General features: G+C 40.6%; 1 protein-coding gene across 2 annotated transcripts in view; it reads left to right on the top strand.

The window, feature by feature from the left end:
* The window catches only part of PANK4 (pantothenate kinase 4 (inactive)), a 29,040-nt gene that overhangs the window by 1,891 nt on the left and 11,058 nt on the right, over positions 1-16,091 (top strand). The window contains exons 1-10 of one of the 2 annotated variants that reach the window (XM_073316276.1): positions 171-1,297; positions 3,013-3,095; positions 4,829-5,037; positions 5,922-6,105; positions 7,842-7,934; positions 10,192-10,345; positions 10,546-10,727; positions 12,307-12,388; positions 13,679-13,779; positions 15,251-15,406. In XM_073316276.1, the coding sequence (XP_073172377.1) occupies positions 1,198-1,297; positions 3,013-3,095; positions 4,829-5,037; positions 5,922-6,105; positions 7,842-7,934; positions 10,192-10,345; positions 10,546-10,727; positions 12,307-12,388; positions 13,679-13,779; positions 15,251-15,406 (1,344 nt within the window). In that variant the 5' untranslated portion in view covers positions 171-1,197. Of the gene's footprint in view, positions 1-170; positions 1,298-3,012; positions 3,096-4,828; positions 5,038-5,921; positions 6,106-7,841; positions 7,935-10,191; positions 10,346-10,545; positions 10,728-12,306; positions 12,389-13,678; positions 13,780-15,250; positions 15,407-16,091 lie in introns of those variants that run through there. The other variant, XM_073316275.1, reaches the window with a different exon arrangement.

Raw genomic sequence — 16,091 nt, 5'->3', positions numbered from 1 at the left:
CAGCTCACCTCACCTCCGCTCCACCTCCTCCCTTCAGCTGATTCGCTGCACCCACCAAATTTTCCCCTTGGGTGCTCCAGCGCCGGTGCACCCAGGCTGGAGCACCCATGGAGTCGGCGCTTAAGGTGCCACTTTTGACCGGTTAAATTTAGAAGCCCTTTTAGAACCAGTTGTCCCTCGCAGAACAACCAGTCCTAAAAGGGCTTCTAAATTTAACAACTGGTTCTAGCAAACCGATGTGAACCGGCTCCAGCTCACCACTGGATATTTCTCTGTGAAAGTACCAATATGCACTGGTGAAAACCCAATGGGCATATACACAAAGGTCTTGACATCTTGGACCAAGGTGCATAGCATGTCACAATATAATCAAAAAATGAAAACAAACAAATGGGAAGATGAAACTACTATGTTACTTGTTGGGACACTGTTGAACCTTTATGCCAGGGAACAGAGGCTGAAGGGATAGATTTCCCCCAGCTTTTCATATTCCTTGCCAGCACTTGATCATTGCAAGAATGGCACAAAGGGAGACAGGATACTTCTCTAGGTGCAAGTGAAGCAGCTCAGGTTAAATTCCAAACTGGGAAAAAAAAGCTAAAAGCAATTTAGCTAGATAGAGAATTGCAGTGCAAGGTAGATATCAAGAAATAACTTCGTACTTCTGCAGTGCCTTTCATCTAGGGATCTCAAAGTGCTTTACAAACACCACTTTAATTTCAAAGCATCCCTATCTTTTATATTTCCCTATTTTTAGAGGTTGGGAAGGTAAATGTACCTTCTCAGCAGAGATCCATCAAGCTTGTGTTGATCTCTGAATTTCTATTTTGAAGTTAAAACTAGGAGAAGGGTAAAAAGTTATTTTCTTATCAACTGGAAGTGACAGTTTCAGCTGATGCATCAGAATGGGACTTCAGAAGGTCTGAGGGTTATTAAGTTTCACTGCTTTTGTTACCATAAATGGTCATCATTGGTCTTGTGGAACTGACCATCATATGCTGCTTAATCTGTCTGGCACTCAGTGTCTCCTCTGTACCACTCTTCAAAAACAAAAAAACCCACTTTCCTCATTTGCCTAAATTACAGAGCTTTAGTGCTGCAAATTTTAGTTTGCAGAAGCGTGACACTGAATTTACCAATGGAGGACGTGTGCAGTCCAGGAATCAGTTAGTGAAGCAGTATGATATGGCTTAGTGCATGCAGATTTTCACTTGGATTTTGGAAAAATCACAGGCTGTGTCTGAGAGATTTGGCAGTTCAGCATCCGGAACGCTGCTGTGGACCGCAAGAGTGCATTGTATGTTGTCTAAGAGAAATGCAGATCTTAATAAGGGGACACCTCTCCAAATAGTTGGATGAGAGAGATAGGGTGGAGAATTAATTGTATAGTTATTTGCAAAACAGCAGCACGAGACCTAGAACCGTCCTAGGCTCTGTTCTAAGAGGAAAGGAGGCACTATCTTCCTTCAGGATCTGTGATTCTGAATGCCCTGATATGTTGTAGCCCTGTGTTGGCTACAACATATCACTGGCATCCTTCGGTGCAAGGTTTAAGATGTGTTTCTTTCTATGTAGGTGTGTGGGAGTGGAGGGAGGGAGTTATGTGATGTGTAGCCCATAACACCTTTTAAATAATGTTTTCTACTTGCGGTTAAAATAGGGGTTTATTTTCCTCTCAGATTGCCCAGAGGCTTTTGGGCATTGGCTCCTGTAAATTAACATCTGTCCAAAAGTCAGAAGCTAAAATAAAATTATGAAGGAAACTGATGTGCTAGTAGAGTGCTGGCTAAAGAGTTTTAAAAATTTGGTTCCAGTCACTGCTGAGATTTTGGTTCTCTGTGTGTGTTCTTGGTGATGCTGGGTTTCTTGGGGCATAGGCAATGCTGATCCATTTTAAAGACAATCAGTCAGCTCTGTGTGTGTGTTTGTGTTTTAGGTGGGGTTGTCAGAGTGGGTAATCCCTGTATGGGATGGTACTGGAGAAATAGAATTGCAAGAAGGTGTGTGATAGATAACCGAGAAGCCCTAAAGGTGAACTGAAGTCTACACATTATTTCACATTTACCAATGGGTTTGAAGCAAACCCTTTTGAAAGCACCACTTTTGCTTGTATGAAGTGAAGTGTTTCCCATACTCTGGATGACAACTGCACTAAATACTGGAAATCAACTAAAGCAAGAGAAACAGTTTTCATTTGAAAGCATATTTTTAAGGTGCCTATCAAAGTATTTCTGTGTAATGCAAAGCAACAAGCACTTACGACATTCTGATCAACAGCCTTAAGAAATTGTCATTGCTTTAAAACAAGTTGTCTTAAATTATTTTGGCAGTTATAAAATAGTTAGATTGAAAAAGTACTTTCCTAAGAACATTGTAATTATATTGCCTTTAATGCAGTTCTATAAACTGTTGGCAAAAATGGCTTTTAAGATGTTAGTTTAAAAGCTTTGGTTTTTTAGACATCTTCTACTCTGTCTAGCAAAGTCATAATTCTTGATGTACAACCTTAAAAATGATCACATTCAGTTTGAAAGCTTGATTTCATTACCTCCAGTAGAGAGCCTGTCTATGCTAAGGGATTTTATTTCATGGGGGAAAGAAGCTTTCTTGAATCTTGGAGGGGCCGGAGGTTAAATTTCCAATCCTGCAATCATCTATTTATAATCACCTGAATAGCCCTTACTCAAGCAAGTAGTCTGTTTACATGCATACTGTGAGGTAACTAGGAAGTGAACTCATGACCTCTGTTCATCTTCAGCCACCGCAGCATCAGTTGGGCTTGAGTCCCTTCTGTGGAGCTTCTACCTTCACGCAATGCATCTGGATCTAGCTATGCCAAGACAGTCCCCAAATGACTGTCCTTTGGTTCACTGAATAAAGAGCTTTGCCTAATTAGCTCTGCTTGCAGCCAAGCCATTCTTAAAACTGTGCTAGGTAACTAATACGCAGAAGTATCTAAATTCTGTCTGACGCCTGAATCTGAGATGCATGATGTCTTGTTTTTGATAACAGGTGGGTCGTTAACCAAGTTGGCTTATTATTCAACTGTACAGCATAAAGTAGCAAGAGTGAGATCTTTTGATCATTCTGGAAAGGTAAGAATTGCATTATATAGCAAACCAGAACCTCTAATGTGAGCAGGCATGAGAAAACAAAAAAAAAAAAATGGAAATTTGAAACAGGGCAGTTTTCCATAATATCAATTTTCAGATGGCACCAGGAATATCTATTATTTATATAGCACTATATATGTGCACGGTACTTCAGAGCACAGCTCTTGCCACGAGTTGCTCATGGTATTAAAGTCCAATCCTACAAACCCTTAATGGTTCCTGCTGTGAGGAGTCCCATTGACCTGAAGCACTGTAGTAAGGGTTTACAAGTTTGGAACCTAAATTAAGAAGCGTTAAAAACAAAATGGGAGGCTTAGCACAAGGAAGAATTGTTGGTAATGGCAGTAAGGTTGTGTGCTCACGTGAGTGAGCAGTGCATGTACAGTATCTGAAATGAAAAACAAACCTAACATCTAAGCTTATAAGCCAATACTGAATTGGGTTTTGAGAAGGGATTTGGAGGAGGGTGGAAGTCAGGCAGCTGGGGGTCAAGAAGGAAATTCCAGGGCGATTGTCCTACCTGAGACCTTAAATTATCAATTACTGTTGTCCTGCATTATAGCTTGTAATGCGGAAATTTTTGAGTGTGCACCTAACCATTTGTAGATACTTGCATTTCAGGTTAAGTGTGTGTGAGACCCTTGTTTTTGTTCACACCTATAGAGTTTGATTCAGTATTTCAGGTGAAACCACCATTTGGCCCAGGTTTGCCAGCTGACACTCATATTTCATTGTGGAAGCTTATTAGAGTTCTAGTTCCAAGCTTGCATGAAGAACACAGTATGCAAACTCAACAAAGAACTTGTTAAAAGGATGTTATTAAGGCTGCTAAGTCAAGTTAGGAAATGCCAGATTTGAGATTGCACAGGCAACCTTAACTTGGTCACCTTATGGATGTACATTATGATAGTATGTGATCACATAATCAGACTATTTTTTCCACATGATCCCTGCCTCGTTTGATTCCCCCCCGATTCCCCCCACCCCCCTGTTTCCCCTCCCAAGGCTGATAATTTGGACATATTTTCACAAGGATGGCAAAAGACGTTCCTGACACAAATTTCAAGTCCCCCTTTCAAAGTGGGGGGAGGGGGGGCAGGGGGAGAGTTTGTCTTACTGCAGCATTTGTGGGGTGGGAGGAAGCTTTCCTCCAACTGTTGGCTCTTTGACCATGGTATAGTTTGATGCTCTTGTTTGACATGCTGTGTGAATAATAAATACCATTGGATGACTAAGGCTAGTTACTTGGTTCTTAGAATAAAAAGGTAGGAGTCTTCTGAACCGATCTTTTGGTGTTGGCTCTCATGCATCAAACCAATGGTCATATATACTCTTCATGGGCTTGGATATTAAGGAATGCTTGACTCTATGCAGCTGATGTATGCAACATCAGGGTCGCCATCTTATATACAAAATACAAGACTGCTGAAGTTCTAAACTCAAGTTCTGTCTGGTACACTGGTGCTTTCTGTGTATGCCTGTGTAAAGATAGAGGAATGGGCATTCTCTATGAATTAGTGTGTATTACAATTATATTATGTGAAGAAAATTGAGGGTGTTCGTGGGGAGGCTTTGGTAGCCATTAGGTAGTTGTTGCATGCATAGAAAATACAAATGGAAATATTCACTAGCTTACTGAATAACTAACTCTACTGCTCAGAAAAATGTCCTGACAAGTGAAGCCAAAAGAGAAATACTTACTCTGAATTTTTTAGGACATAGAACATGAATCTCCATATGAAATTACAGTTCAAGAGGAAATCACGGCTCGACTGCACTTCATTAAATTTGAGAACACTTACATTGAAACCTGCTTAGATTTCATTAAAGACCATCTTGTCAACACAGAAACTAAAGTGCTCAAAGCCACAGGGGGTGGTGCCTACAAATTCAAAGACCTCATTGAGAAGAAACTAGGACTGAAGTAAGTGGAAACTGGTTGAAAATCAAACTCTTTTTGAAAGATAAAATACTGTCACTAGTAAATGTTAGACTGTAGCCTTACGTGCTTGTACTGTAATCTTCTAGGACCTCATAAGCTTAGCAAGGCTGGGCTTGAATAGGTGACATCAAGGAATGTTGATGTGATTGTAATTCACTAGGAGATACTTGTCCCTCTTTGTTGGTACTGAATTTCCCCAGCATGTTGGTTGGGTGTGCTGTGCTGCCATACATGCCATCTTTCAGTTGACAAATAACGAAGGTCACTAAAGATCTGAAAATTTGACACAATAGGGGTCTTACCCTCAGGGTCCTGGCTAAACTCCAGCATTGTTAATATATTCTGCTTCCCTAAAACTCTCCCTGCGGTTTCAGCTGCATATGGTAATCTTACCTCTGTGTCCTAAACACTATGTAGTGTGACTCTGATGTTAGACAGTTCAACTCTTATCTCAGAGGTGGCTGCATTTCAGTGGTGGGCAAGTGATTCTCCATCAGTTTCTAAAGTGCTTTGGATTCATTTTGAGGAGAGTTCCTATAGAAACCATCATTCCTATCTCTGGAATACCTATCACAGTGGATTCAAAATTCAAAGCACTATATAAATGCTATCAGTTCTTTAACAACAGGAATTGCAAAGCTCTGGAATCTTTAGCCTGTAACTATTGTATTTTCTCATGTCAATATTTTTCTGTACATAAATCTACATAGACTGTGTCCAAAATCATAAGCCATTAAAAGTCATGATTGTGGATTTCTGTTTTCCTGCCAAGTGTTGTTGGATGTGTGTGGAAAAAAGGTAATTTTTAAAAGGGCATATTGTCTTTAGGATTATTCTGTTTATAAGTGTGTGTGTTTTCTCTTCAGGGTGGATAAAGAAGATGTAATGACTTGCCTAATTAAAGGGTGTAACTTTGTGTTAAAAAATATACCCCATGAGGTGTTTGCATACCAGAAAGATTCAGATACGGAATTCCGATTTCAGACAAATCATCCAAATATTTTCCCTTATTTGCTAGTCAATATTGGCTCTGGGGTTTCTATAGTGAAGGTGAGTAAGCCTTTAGACTATTTCATTTAGTGTGTGTGGGGAGAGCGGGGGGGTTGTGTCCTCAAACTGATGAACGGTAGTCATCTAGATCTACACAGATTGATGTTTGTTTCCTTTGTGGGTTATCAAATTTTAAACAAAAAGACCCAAACCACAACCAACATGTTGACTTCCATTTCTTAATATACGTTTTACCTGCTTTTCCACTGCACTACCATCTGTCCCCTTTTAGTTGGATAATGCTGTGCTTAAAGAGGCTAGTGTAATACTGCAGCTGCAAATGACAAATACAAAAACACACTTTTGGCAGCCACTTATGGATAAACGCTTAGGGCTGGTCCACACTGGGAAACTACATCATCATCATGTCATGTCTCTGGGGTGTGAGGTGGATTACCTTTTCTGAAGAGAGAACCCCCTCCTGTCAGTGGAGGTAGTGTTTACACTGAAGCAGTACAGCAGTGCAGTTGCACTGTGGTAGCATTTCTAGGGTAGAAAAGCCTTTAGTCTTCAGATGGATGCTGTGAGCAGAAGAAGAATGCCTGCCTTAAACTTCTTTGCTGGAACTTCTCAGTATATAAAGTGGGTATGGGGGGTGGCAGTGCTTCCCTGCTTCAGAAGTTTTAGAGGACTGGTTATGATCGAAAGCACTGTACGTTGTATTAGTGACTAACAATTTCCAACTCTCGGCATGTGACAAGGGTTGTGTTGTCATAGTTAATATCCTCTAAATTAAATCTAGTAACTATCCTATGCACATCTGTAGTGGCTAAAATCATGCTCAGTCCATTAAAGCAACTCTTTCTGTAAAAGCATGTCTGTAGTTCTAATCCCTAAGCAGTCTGGGTTAAAGAAAAAGCTATATGGTAACCAGTGGGCCAGATACAGAGTGAGAGATTATAGAAGCCATGTAGGATTTCAAAGTATAACTTGGATATGTAACAAAGGCAAGGAATCTCAGCTTATAGATAACTTATTGTATTTTTGTAATTATTGTGGTAGAAGTACCCAAAGGCCTCAATTAAGATTGTGCTGTGATCTGTACGAATATGTTCAACAAGTGGGTAGGTCTACATTGCAATACAATACCAGTGGCTGGCCCACGTCAGCTGGCTGGAGCCTGAACATCTACACTGCAATTCTATAGTCCCATGAGCCTGAGACAGCTGACTTGGGCCAGCTGCAGGTATTGTATTGCAGCGCAGACATACCCAGTTCTTATCATCTAAAGACAAGGACGCTACAAATTCTTTACATAAGAGAATTTTGCCATTGAAATGCTGCCACCTCTGTTGGAGTGTGGCAGCCAAGTGGACAGCTGGCACACTGAACATATGGGGAGAAGAAGGGAGGAAATTTCGGCCAGGGCTCTTAAGCAAACCCCTACTCTTACATCAGATACTGTGAGATGTTGGTTTGTCCATAGAGCAGAAAGGACTTCCAACTTCTAAGGAGTCATCCTGAAGACCATAAACTGAATTTCATGTAGCAAGTCTGTAGCTGAAGATAAAGGGCTAAATGGATCCTACCGAGATTGGATCATGTAGTTCCATGGAGTCTATATATTTCATACCTGATATTTAGATCATTAAGCAGCCCTGTTAACAGCATTTATTCATACTGTTTGCATCCTTTCCATTTTTTGGAGTCCATATGTTAATCGGTTTATAAGTGTGTTGTGTATTAATTCATACTTATATCCATGATTGATTGTTAAACTTGTGTTTGACTCATAGGTGGAAACAGAGGACAAATTTGAATGGATTGGAGGGAGTTCAATCGGAGGGGGAACCTTCTGGGGTCTAGGAGCTTTACTCACAAAAACAAAGGTATTTGACAGTTGCACTTAAAGTAGAATGGGGAAATACAGGGGCCTTCAGTTGTGTTGCTCTTTAGAAACGAGGAACAAACAATCTGGTGGAGAATTATGATTTCTAACGTTACAGATTAAGGATCACTATTCTGCCACAGAAATTTTTTTAAAATGGCCATTAATGCACTATGCAGCTTATTTTTATATTTTCTGTTATAATATGCTCTTTTGTTCCCTCTTGTCTCTGCTGCTACTATTAAACAACAAACCTGGGCCCTTGAGCTGTGATAATATCCTTTGTGATACTGGTGCATAAATCCAAGCAATAAACCAAAAAAAGCCCCATTAGAAACACAGGGGACAAAGCAATAAAGAAATACCTGTCAAGTGGGCAAAAGGCTGAGGCTGCCTGGGATAGAGGATTTTTTTTTTTTTTTTTTTTTTTACAGCTTCTAGGATTGCATGGAGAGGGTGCAGTGTACAATTCCCTTTTATTCTTGAAGGGTCTTTTCCCCTCACTGTGTACAGTTTGAGTAGTCTGCTCCATGTTACCTGTTTTTCTGTGCCCTGTGTTCCAACATGATTGAGCTGCTCACGCCTTGAGATCTGATCTCCAGGTTCAGTTTCAGTCTAAAGTCCTGAAGAGTAGCAAAGTAGAGAGCCTGAGTATTGCAGTATATCTGAGGCAAGAGGGGTAGCTCAGTTCCTGTTGCATTTTAGGGGATTTGTATGTTCAGAGACCAGAAGGCCAATTGCCAGTCCACAGCCTAACCTGGTACTGCTGTGTTTTAACTCAACTGTTTAAATCATGTGGCTTTTCTGTGTCCCAAGATGCATGTGACTGTAAATGTTAGCTTATACAGGAGGAGATACTGTTACATATGAACCTGTCAAAAGGTCAAAGGGAAGAGTCTATATTAGCTGTGTTTTGTCAGATACATTTATTAGTCTCAGAGCAGAGCTTCACAAGTTCTCTTTTACTGGACTTGGTGGAGTAACATGTCTAGACTTCTAACAGAGTTTATAGCTGAACTGTAAGCAGTGGGGGAGCCCAGAAAGGCAGGACTAGTCTGCTGCTAGGTTTATTTTATTTTGGTGCTTCCTTTTAATAGTTCTCTGTAGCTGGACAGACAGCCTCTTTTATAGTTTTACTTTTTGAACTAAAATACCTCTGAGACATAATCCCACTTCATCCTATAACTAAGCCCACTTGGCCTCCCATCCTGAGTAGATGATCGGTACGCTGCCTATGTGGCAGGCTCTGGCTGGAATTCTATTCATGCTGATACCTGAAAGGTTGCTAGGCTACACCAACAGTCTCTAGTAACAAGGAAAGGAATGGAAACAACGGCTGAGTATTAAGAAGTTGATCCAGAGTAGCTCTTGTGAGCTTCACTACAGTTTACTTACTGGGTATCTGGCTGGGGAATCTTGGATTGGAAGAGACCCTGGAAGTTTTTCGCCTTCCTTTGTAGCATGGGGCATGGGTCACTTGCTGGAGGATTCTCTGCTCCTTGAAGTCTTTAAACCATGATTGGAGGACTTCAATAGCTCAGACATAGGTGAGAGGTTTTTCGCAGGAGTGGGTGGTGAGATTGTGGCCTGCGTTGTGCAGGAGGTCAGACTAGATTATCATAATGGTCCCTTCTGACCTTAAAGTCTATGAAACATGTTATCCCTGTAATCAGGGTGAGGTGAAGGATACTGAGCTAAGGCTTTTTGCTAATCTGCTTCTTGAAACATAGAATCCAAAGTATCTAGGGATACTGGGTCACATTCTATTTATATATGCCTATGGAACCCTATTTGAATTCTGAGCCATTCATGGGAGTTGTTTGGGTGAAAGGTACATATTTGTCTCATTTCGCACCATGCTAGTCTAGGATGGAGTTCTCCACCAGAGAGCAGCAATACCCTAAGGGGTTGCAAGCAATAAACTTGGAGGACACTCGCACATTCCTCATTTCCAGTCTTCAGGAGGAACATCTTTCAACCAGTTACTTGCATATCTTGGTCACTTGATCACTTGGTCATCTGAGGTCTGATTCAGAGAGGAGTGGTTACAATAGGAGATTCTGAAGCTCTGCTCTAAGATTAGGGTGGGTAGTCAGTCCCTGTGATATGAAATACAAGGAATGCCTGTTTGGTGGGGGCTGGGTTTTTTTGAATGACTGGTCTTACTAAGAGTTCTGCAGAAGTTTGAGATTCAGACAAAATTATCTGGCCATCCAGAAAACCTGCAGTAACACTGTTCGTTTGCTTTTCTTCCTCAGAAATTTGATGAATTGCTGCAGCTTGCTTCAAAGGGACAGCATACAAATGTCGACATGCTGGTGAAAGATGTGTATGGTGGGGCCTACCAGACACTGGGGTTAAGTGGAAATCTAATAGCCAGCAGCTTTGGGAAATCTGCCACAGCAGATAAAGGTACCAACACAGGGCAGGGGGAGGAGTCTGCCCAAGTTTTGCTGTACAGATCATACTATATTTTTTTGCCTATTGTCCATTTTACTTTAGTATGCTGATTGTGTGAATATTTGTGACACTTTCAAATACTGAAAGGATGAGAATGTCCACTTGGGCATGATTCAACCATTTTTAATGTATTTTATTATTTCTTTCTTTAGAATTTTCTAAAGATGATATGGCAAAGAGTTTACTGCACATGATCAGTAATGACATTGGACAGCTTGCCTGCCTCTATGCTAAACTCCATAACCTACACAAAATTTACTTCGGAGGATTCTTTATTCGGGGTCACCCAGTCACTATGCGCACAATCACCTACAGTATTAACTTCTTCTCCAAGGTAATAAAAACTAAGCTCTCAGGAACACTAGAACAAGTCTTGGGTACCTTTCCCAATTTGCTGGAAGACCTTAAGATAGTTGTTTTCAAGTGTACCAAGTTGGCAGCATGATCAAAGTAATGCAGTGAATCTGTAACACATGATTATTAATAATGAATGGCCACTGACTAGGGCCATCCTTTACTAAAGGTCAAGTACTGCTATAAAGATGAATTGCAAATAGTTATGCAGAGTAGTTGTCTGGGTTTTCTAACCATCTCAGTTGTCCTGTGGCTGCTTAGCATTGATCCTTTCAATTTTCCTCGCATGATTATTAACCATGATTATTCAATTCCTCTTGTTAAACTTCACATTCCCTTGTCAAGTTCAGTGTGCGATTGTTCTTCTAAGATAAAACCTGCAACTGATACCAGCTTTAAAAAATACCAACTGCCATTCCTTCTAAAATAGCTATCTGAAATCATTTCAAAGTGTAATTTCCCCTTTACAGAGGCTTTCCCTAGTTCCAAAGTTTTGTGAACTGAGTGTGTGGGTGAAATCCAAAGCCAAGAGCTGGTTTTAGATCTGTTGGTTTGCCAGAGTGGGAACTGGTCTACATGTGTGGTGGCTTTATAAACTTAATAGTATTTGGACCCCGTAGGCATCAATGCTTAGATTTTTTCATTCTCAACTCAACCCTCCAGGGTTGGGTCTCTGGATCTTTTTTCAGTTTCTCTCTGATCTCCCTTTGTCATACCCCTACAATGCCTTTTTATAGACTAGCTGAAAGCTTTAGGAAACTTCCTCCACTTGTGTAAGTGAGTTGTGAAGTCATTGCTGGTCTTTTGCTGTACCCCACGCAAAACATTCTTTTGTGAGCTCCTTTAGGTGGGAGCTGATTTTGCCCCCCTCTCTCCCTCCCAGTTTCCACAAAATTTCTGATTGCCTAGGAAGGTGAGGGGATTGGTGGATAATGGGTACACCTCCTTAGCACGAAGATTCCCGCATTGTATTGCGGAGGTCTTGCTTTCTGGTGTTGACGAGTGAATATCTCCCTGACTGGTTTAGCAAAGTGTGTGTGCGTGCGCAGGTGTATTGGCTCTCTCCATTTGCATGGACATTCCAGTGTGTGCTTGGATCTTGAGCCAGTGCGACGTGAGAGGGAGTGAAGTAGAGGAAGGAAACGAGTGTCATGGTTTAGAACATTTGAGAGATGCACTGCCAAACATGAATGAATGTGCCAAATGCCGCGACATTAACAGCACTTTTCCATGGGAAGTTGCAGTAGCTTTCTATACTGAAGCAGAGGCTAATTACACTTCCAGGATTATTCAGTCTTAGAACAAACTGCATATTCCTCTTTGCATGTTCCCTGGCTGTGTCATAATCCTGGGCAGGTAGGTGTAAGTAGCACATGCTGAAAAGACATGTTTCAAACATGCCTCCTACAGCACCATTTGAAATTATTGAAGTGTGTTGGAATGTAGCATGGATACAATGAAATATTCTAGCTGGTTTATCTGTGTTAAGTGTAAATTAGTGACAAAGTACATGTTAGCAATCAGGGGCCATCCAAATGCAATGTTTCATATTGTGGCAGGGAGAGGTTCAGGCATTGTTCCTGAGACATGAAGGCTACCTGGGAGCCATTGGGGCATTTTTAAAAGGAGCTGAACAAGACAGTAAGTACGGCATCACTATGTTCTGTATATGCAGTGTTCTGAAATGTCAGTATCAGTCCAAGGTTCTTTCATGGGGCTGCATGTAAATCATTGGTTAATCAAATAGGTTTGCCATTAACAGCACAGATTTATTTTGTAAACGCTTATTTTCTTCTGGCAAGGAGCTCTCTATTTACTCCACTTCCTTGCTCCACTTTGAGGAGCCTGGAAGATTTGCTTCTTCTCTTCCCCCTCCCCCGCATGACTGTGCCAAGAACAACCTCCTCTCTAAAGGCAGAGGGAGAAGCCAGGCTTCTGATTTCTCTCTGCTCCAGAGAGGACAGTTTCTGAATATGGCCAGTGTGTTAGTGTAGAAATAATGGAATTATGAAATTGCATTCTTTTGCCCATAAAAACGCCTCAATAATTGGAGAGCACATATCTGCTCCTAGCATTCTTCAGTTACAGGTTGTTTTTGCTGAGTATAGAGCTGTGGTGCTGCACTCTCTGATTAGTCACTACTATTTGTAGTTGCTGTATGGCCAAGCCACTCAGTTTGTGTTAGGGTGGGAACAGAACCAGACAGATTGGGGTTAATAAAACTTCTCCTTACTTATCCAGTGATGTCTGCATTCACAGAAATTATTAAGCCTCATAATAGTCCTGTAAAGCAGGAAATTTTCATACCCATTCTACAGAGATGGAAAACTAAGGTCCTAAGAAGCTATGTAAATTGGTGGAGGTTCTGTAGGTGTGGGAAGAGTAACTAGGAATCCCTGCAACACAAGGCATTCTTCTTCTGTAGCTGTATATCCTACACTCTGACTAGTGCATTTTTTTAATTTATCAAAAGAGCCAATTCTTCCTAGAAATAGCTGTAAAGAGTTTATTAAACTAATTGGTTGCAATGCATTCTTAATAAGAACTTTAATAGCTCTAAAGATGAAGATGTACTAGGTTTGGAAATAAAAATAGGGGCTTGGAGATAATTCCAGAAGGGGGAAAAAAAAATGTATTCTCTTGACAGAACACCCCCCCCCCTTTTTTTTTAAAGTTTACTTTACTAAAAAGTGATGAAGTGATCATTTCTGAAACTTAAGGTTTCTTGCCCCTCCCCGAATTCAGTAAATAAGAAGCCCCAAATTACTAGTTAACTGGATGGTTGAGTAACTGCACTTTTTAAAAAACATTTATTTCCATGGCTATTTGTCTTTATTTAAAACCTAAACAGAGGCATATAGACATTAAAATCACTTGTGGTATAGACTGTCTTACTTTCAGTTTATGGCATCTCTGTCTTTGTTCTTCCAGATCCCAACCAGTACAGTTGGGGAGAGAATTATGCTGGGAGTTCTGGCCTTATGAGCACTTCACCCGATCTCTGCCCCATGCAACGTGCAAGAAGTGGAACGGTAAGTTACTGTCTTTCTAGGACCACAAGCTGTCTTCCCTGAGAGATCATTTGGAACCCTCATGGGACTTCAGGACTGTAATAAAACTATCAAACTCCTAACTACCTTCCCTGCACACACTCCTCCCCATCTTAAATAATAGTTCAAGATCCCAAGTAAATAATTTGTAGCCTGATTTCTCACCCCGCCCGAAGAAAGTTAACCATCAACTGGGTGTCAGTCTTGTCATCACAGTTGTTAAGACTGCACATGCAAATCAGTGTGTATGCAAATGAGTCCCAACAGTTGTGCATGCAGTGTTGCATGTGCAGTCGGTAATCTGTATCTTGAAAACAGAGCCCAACATTTGCAAGTCAATGTTTTAAAACCAACTAAGTGAAAAATCAGATCCTCAATTAGACCTGCAAAAACCAGTGTTTGTGTTTCTTCTGTAGCCATTGCTACAGCTCATGCCTAAAGCAGTAGAAGGAGTACACTGAACTATTTCAGATGTTAGTAATGTCCATATGACTCATAAGCTTGATTTTGAGTCTCAACAGGTGGAAAACCTGTCTGTATGTGGTGTACTCTTTCTCCAGAGAATGGTGGTAGAATTCTTTAGTAAAGAAGCCGCAGTCAATGTTAATTTTGAAGTAAAGAACACTTTTGACTTGTATGATTTACACTCAATCTTGGATAACATTTTAGAAGAATATTTAAATAAAAAAATCTGGGAATTCACACACACGAGATTCTTGTTGCCTATTGCTATACCTAGATAAGGAGTAGCATATACACAATAGTGCTCAGAGGCTGTATGTAAAACCACTGAAATACTTGAGCGCTCAGTTTCTAAGCTTCCTAGTTCTTATCTGACATGGCAAAAAATTTAAAGTAGGTGTCCAAGTTGTACATATCATACGTAGGTGAGAACAGGTAACTGTGTGCATAATATGCAGTTCATTTGCAAAAATAAATCTATGCACTTTGCTAGCTTTTTTTAACTGTGCAACAGAATATTTGTACATGTGGAATTAACTGCTTGTGTGTTGCCTGTTAAACATTTGACCCTCAGTGTTGTTTTTCTATAAGTTTAAGGGCTGTGGGGGAAGGGCAGCAAACAGGAATGTGTGAACTGAAATGGAGGGGGAAATATCATTTTAATAAAGTGAAAGCTGTGTGCTTGAATACTCCCTTCAGAATGATCCCACCTCTCGTTTTACCAGGAAACTTGTGGGAAGGGGAAAGAAATAGGGAGATTATAAGAAGCTTTTTTTTATTAATGAAAACTCCTAAGATGTCAAGGCAAAGCTTTGACAATTGTGGAAACATTCTTTACCATACTCTATGCACACTCTAAGGCAGCTGTCCACTAAGCTGTAACTTCTGTGAGCTAGTCCCATTACAAATCAATCTTACTGGACCAGCCTGTTTCTGAGTTAATTTAATTGAGAAGTCTAATACCTTTATTTTTCCCCCCATCACTTCCCAGTTTGACATGTTCGAAATGGATCGGTTGGAGCGACCGCTTGTTAACCTACCCTTGCTAAAGGACCCATCCACATACATCCCTGACACTGTTGACCTCACTGATGATGTCATGGCCAGGAAATACTGGCTCACTTGCTTTGAGGAGGCTTTGGATGGGGTAAGGGTCACAATGCAGTAATGTGTGTCTAAATAGTTTCATGACTTGGCAAATAGATTTTTCTGTGGGCTGACATGGATGAGCTCAAACTGCTAACTTGAGCACATAGTTACACTTGGTGGATAATGGAGCCTTCCCTCTAGCAAATCTTATAGGTGCATTGGTGGAGGTTCTCTGGACACTCTTACCTCAGCATAGCTGGAATTTTTTTTTCTTGTGACCTTTTTTGAATGGTTTCTAAACAATAAAATGCTCCCTGTTTAAAAAACAAACAAACAAACGAGGGCAAAGATGATCATGCCTAAAGGGCCAAATCCTGCTGTCCTTATTCTTTTAAGCAGTCCCGCTGACTGCAGTGGAACTACTGGTGTGAGTCAGATGAATACAGTTTGGCCTAACTTAAATAATTCACATGATTGTCATGCTCTTCAAGGATTCTGTGTTTATAAATCACTCCTGAATTCCTGTATCCATAGTAAGCAAACCCATCCAAAGAATTTATTGGATATAAAAACAATTGACTAACCCGCATCTTAACTAAAGAGCGGATGATTTGAACTTTATTGTAGCAGACTGGTAGAATACTGTATCAGATGCTTCTAGCTTTTGGGATTATCTGGAATGCCCCCCCCCCACCTGTATTATTCAAACAATAGTAAGCACTTATTTTTAGATGCCTATTTCC

This window comes from Lepidochelys kempii, chromosome 18 (assembly GCF_965140265.1).
Source record: "Lepidochelys kempii isolate rLepKem1 chromosome 18, rLepKem1.hap2, whole genome shotgun sequence".
In the NCBI taxonomy this organism is placed as follows: Eukaryota; Metazoa; Chordata; order Testudines; family Cheloniidae; genus Lepidochelys; species Lepidochelys kempii.
This window is presented reverse-complemented; position numbering and strand designations above follow the sequence as displayed.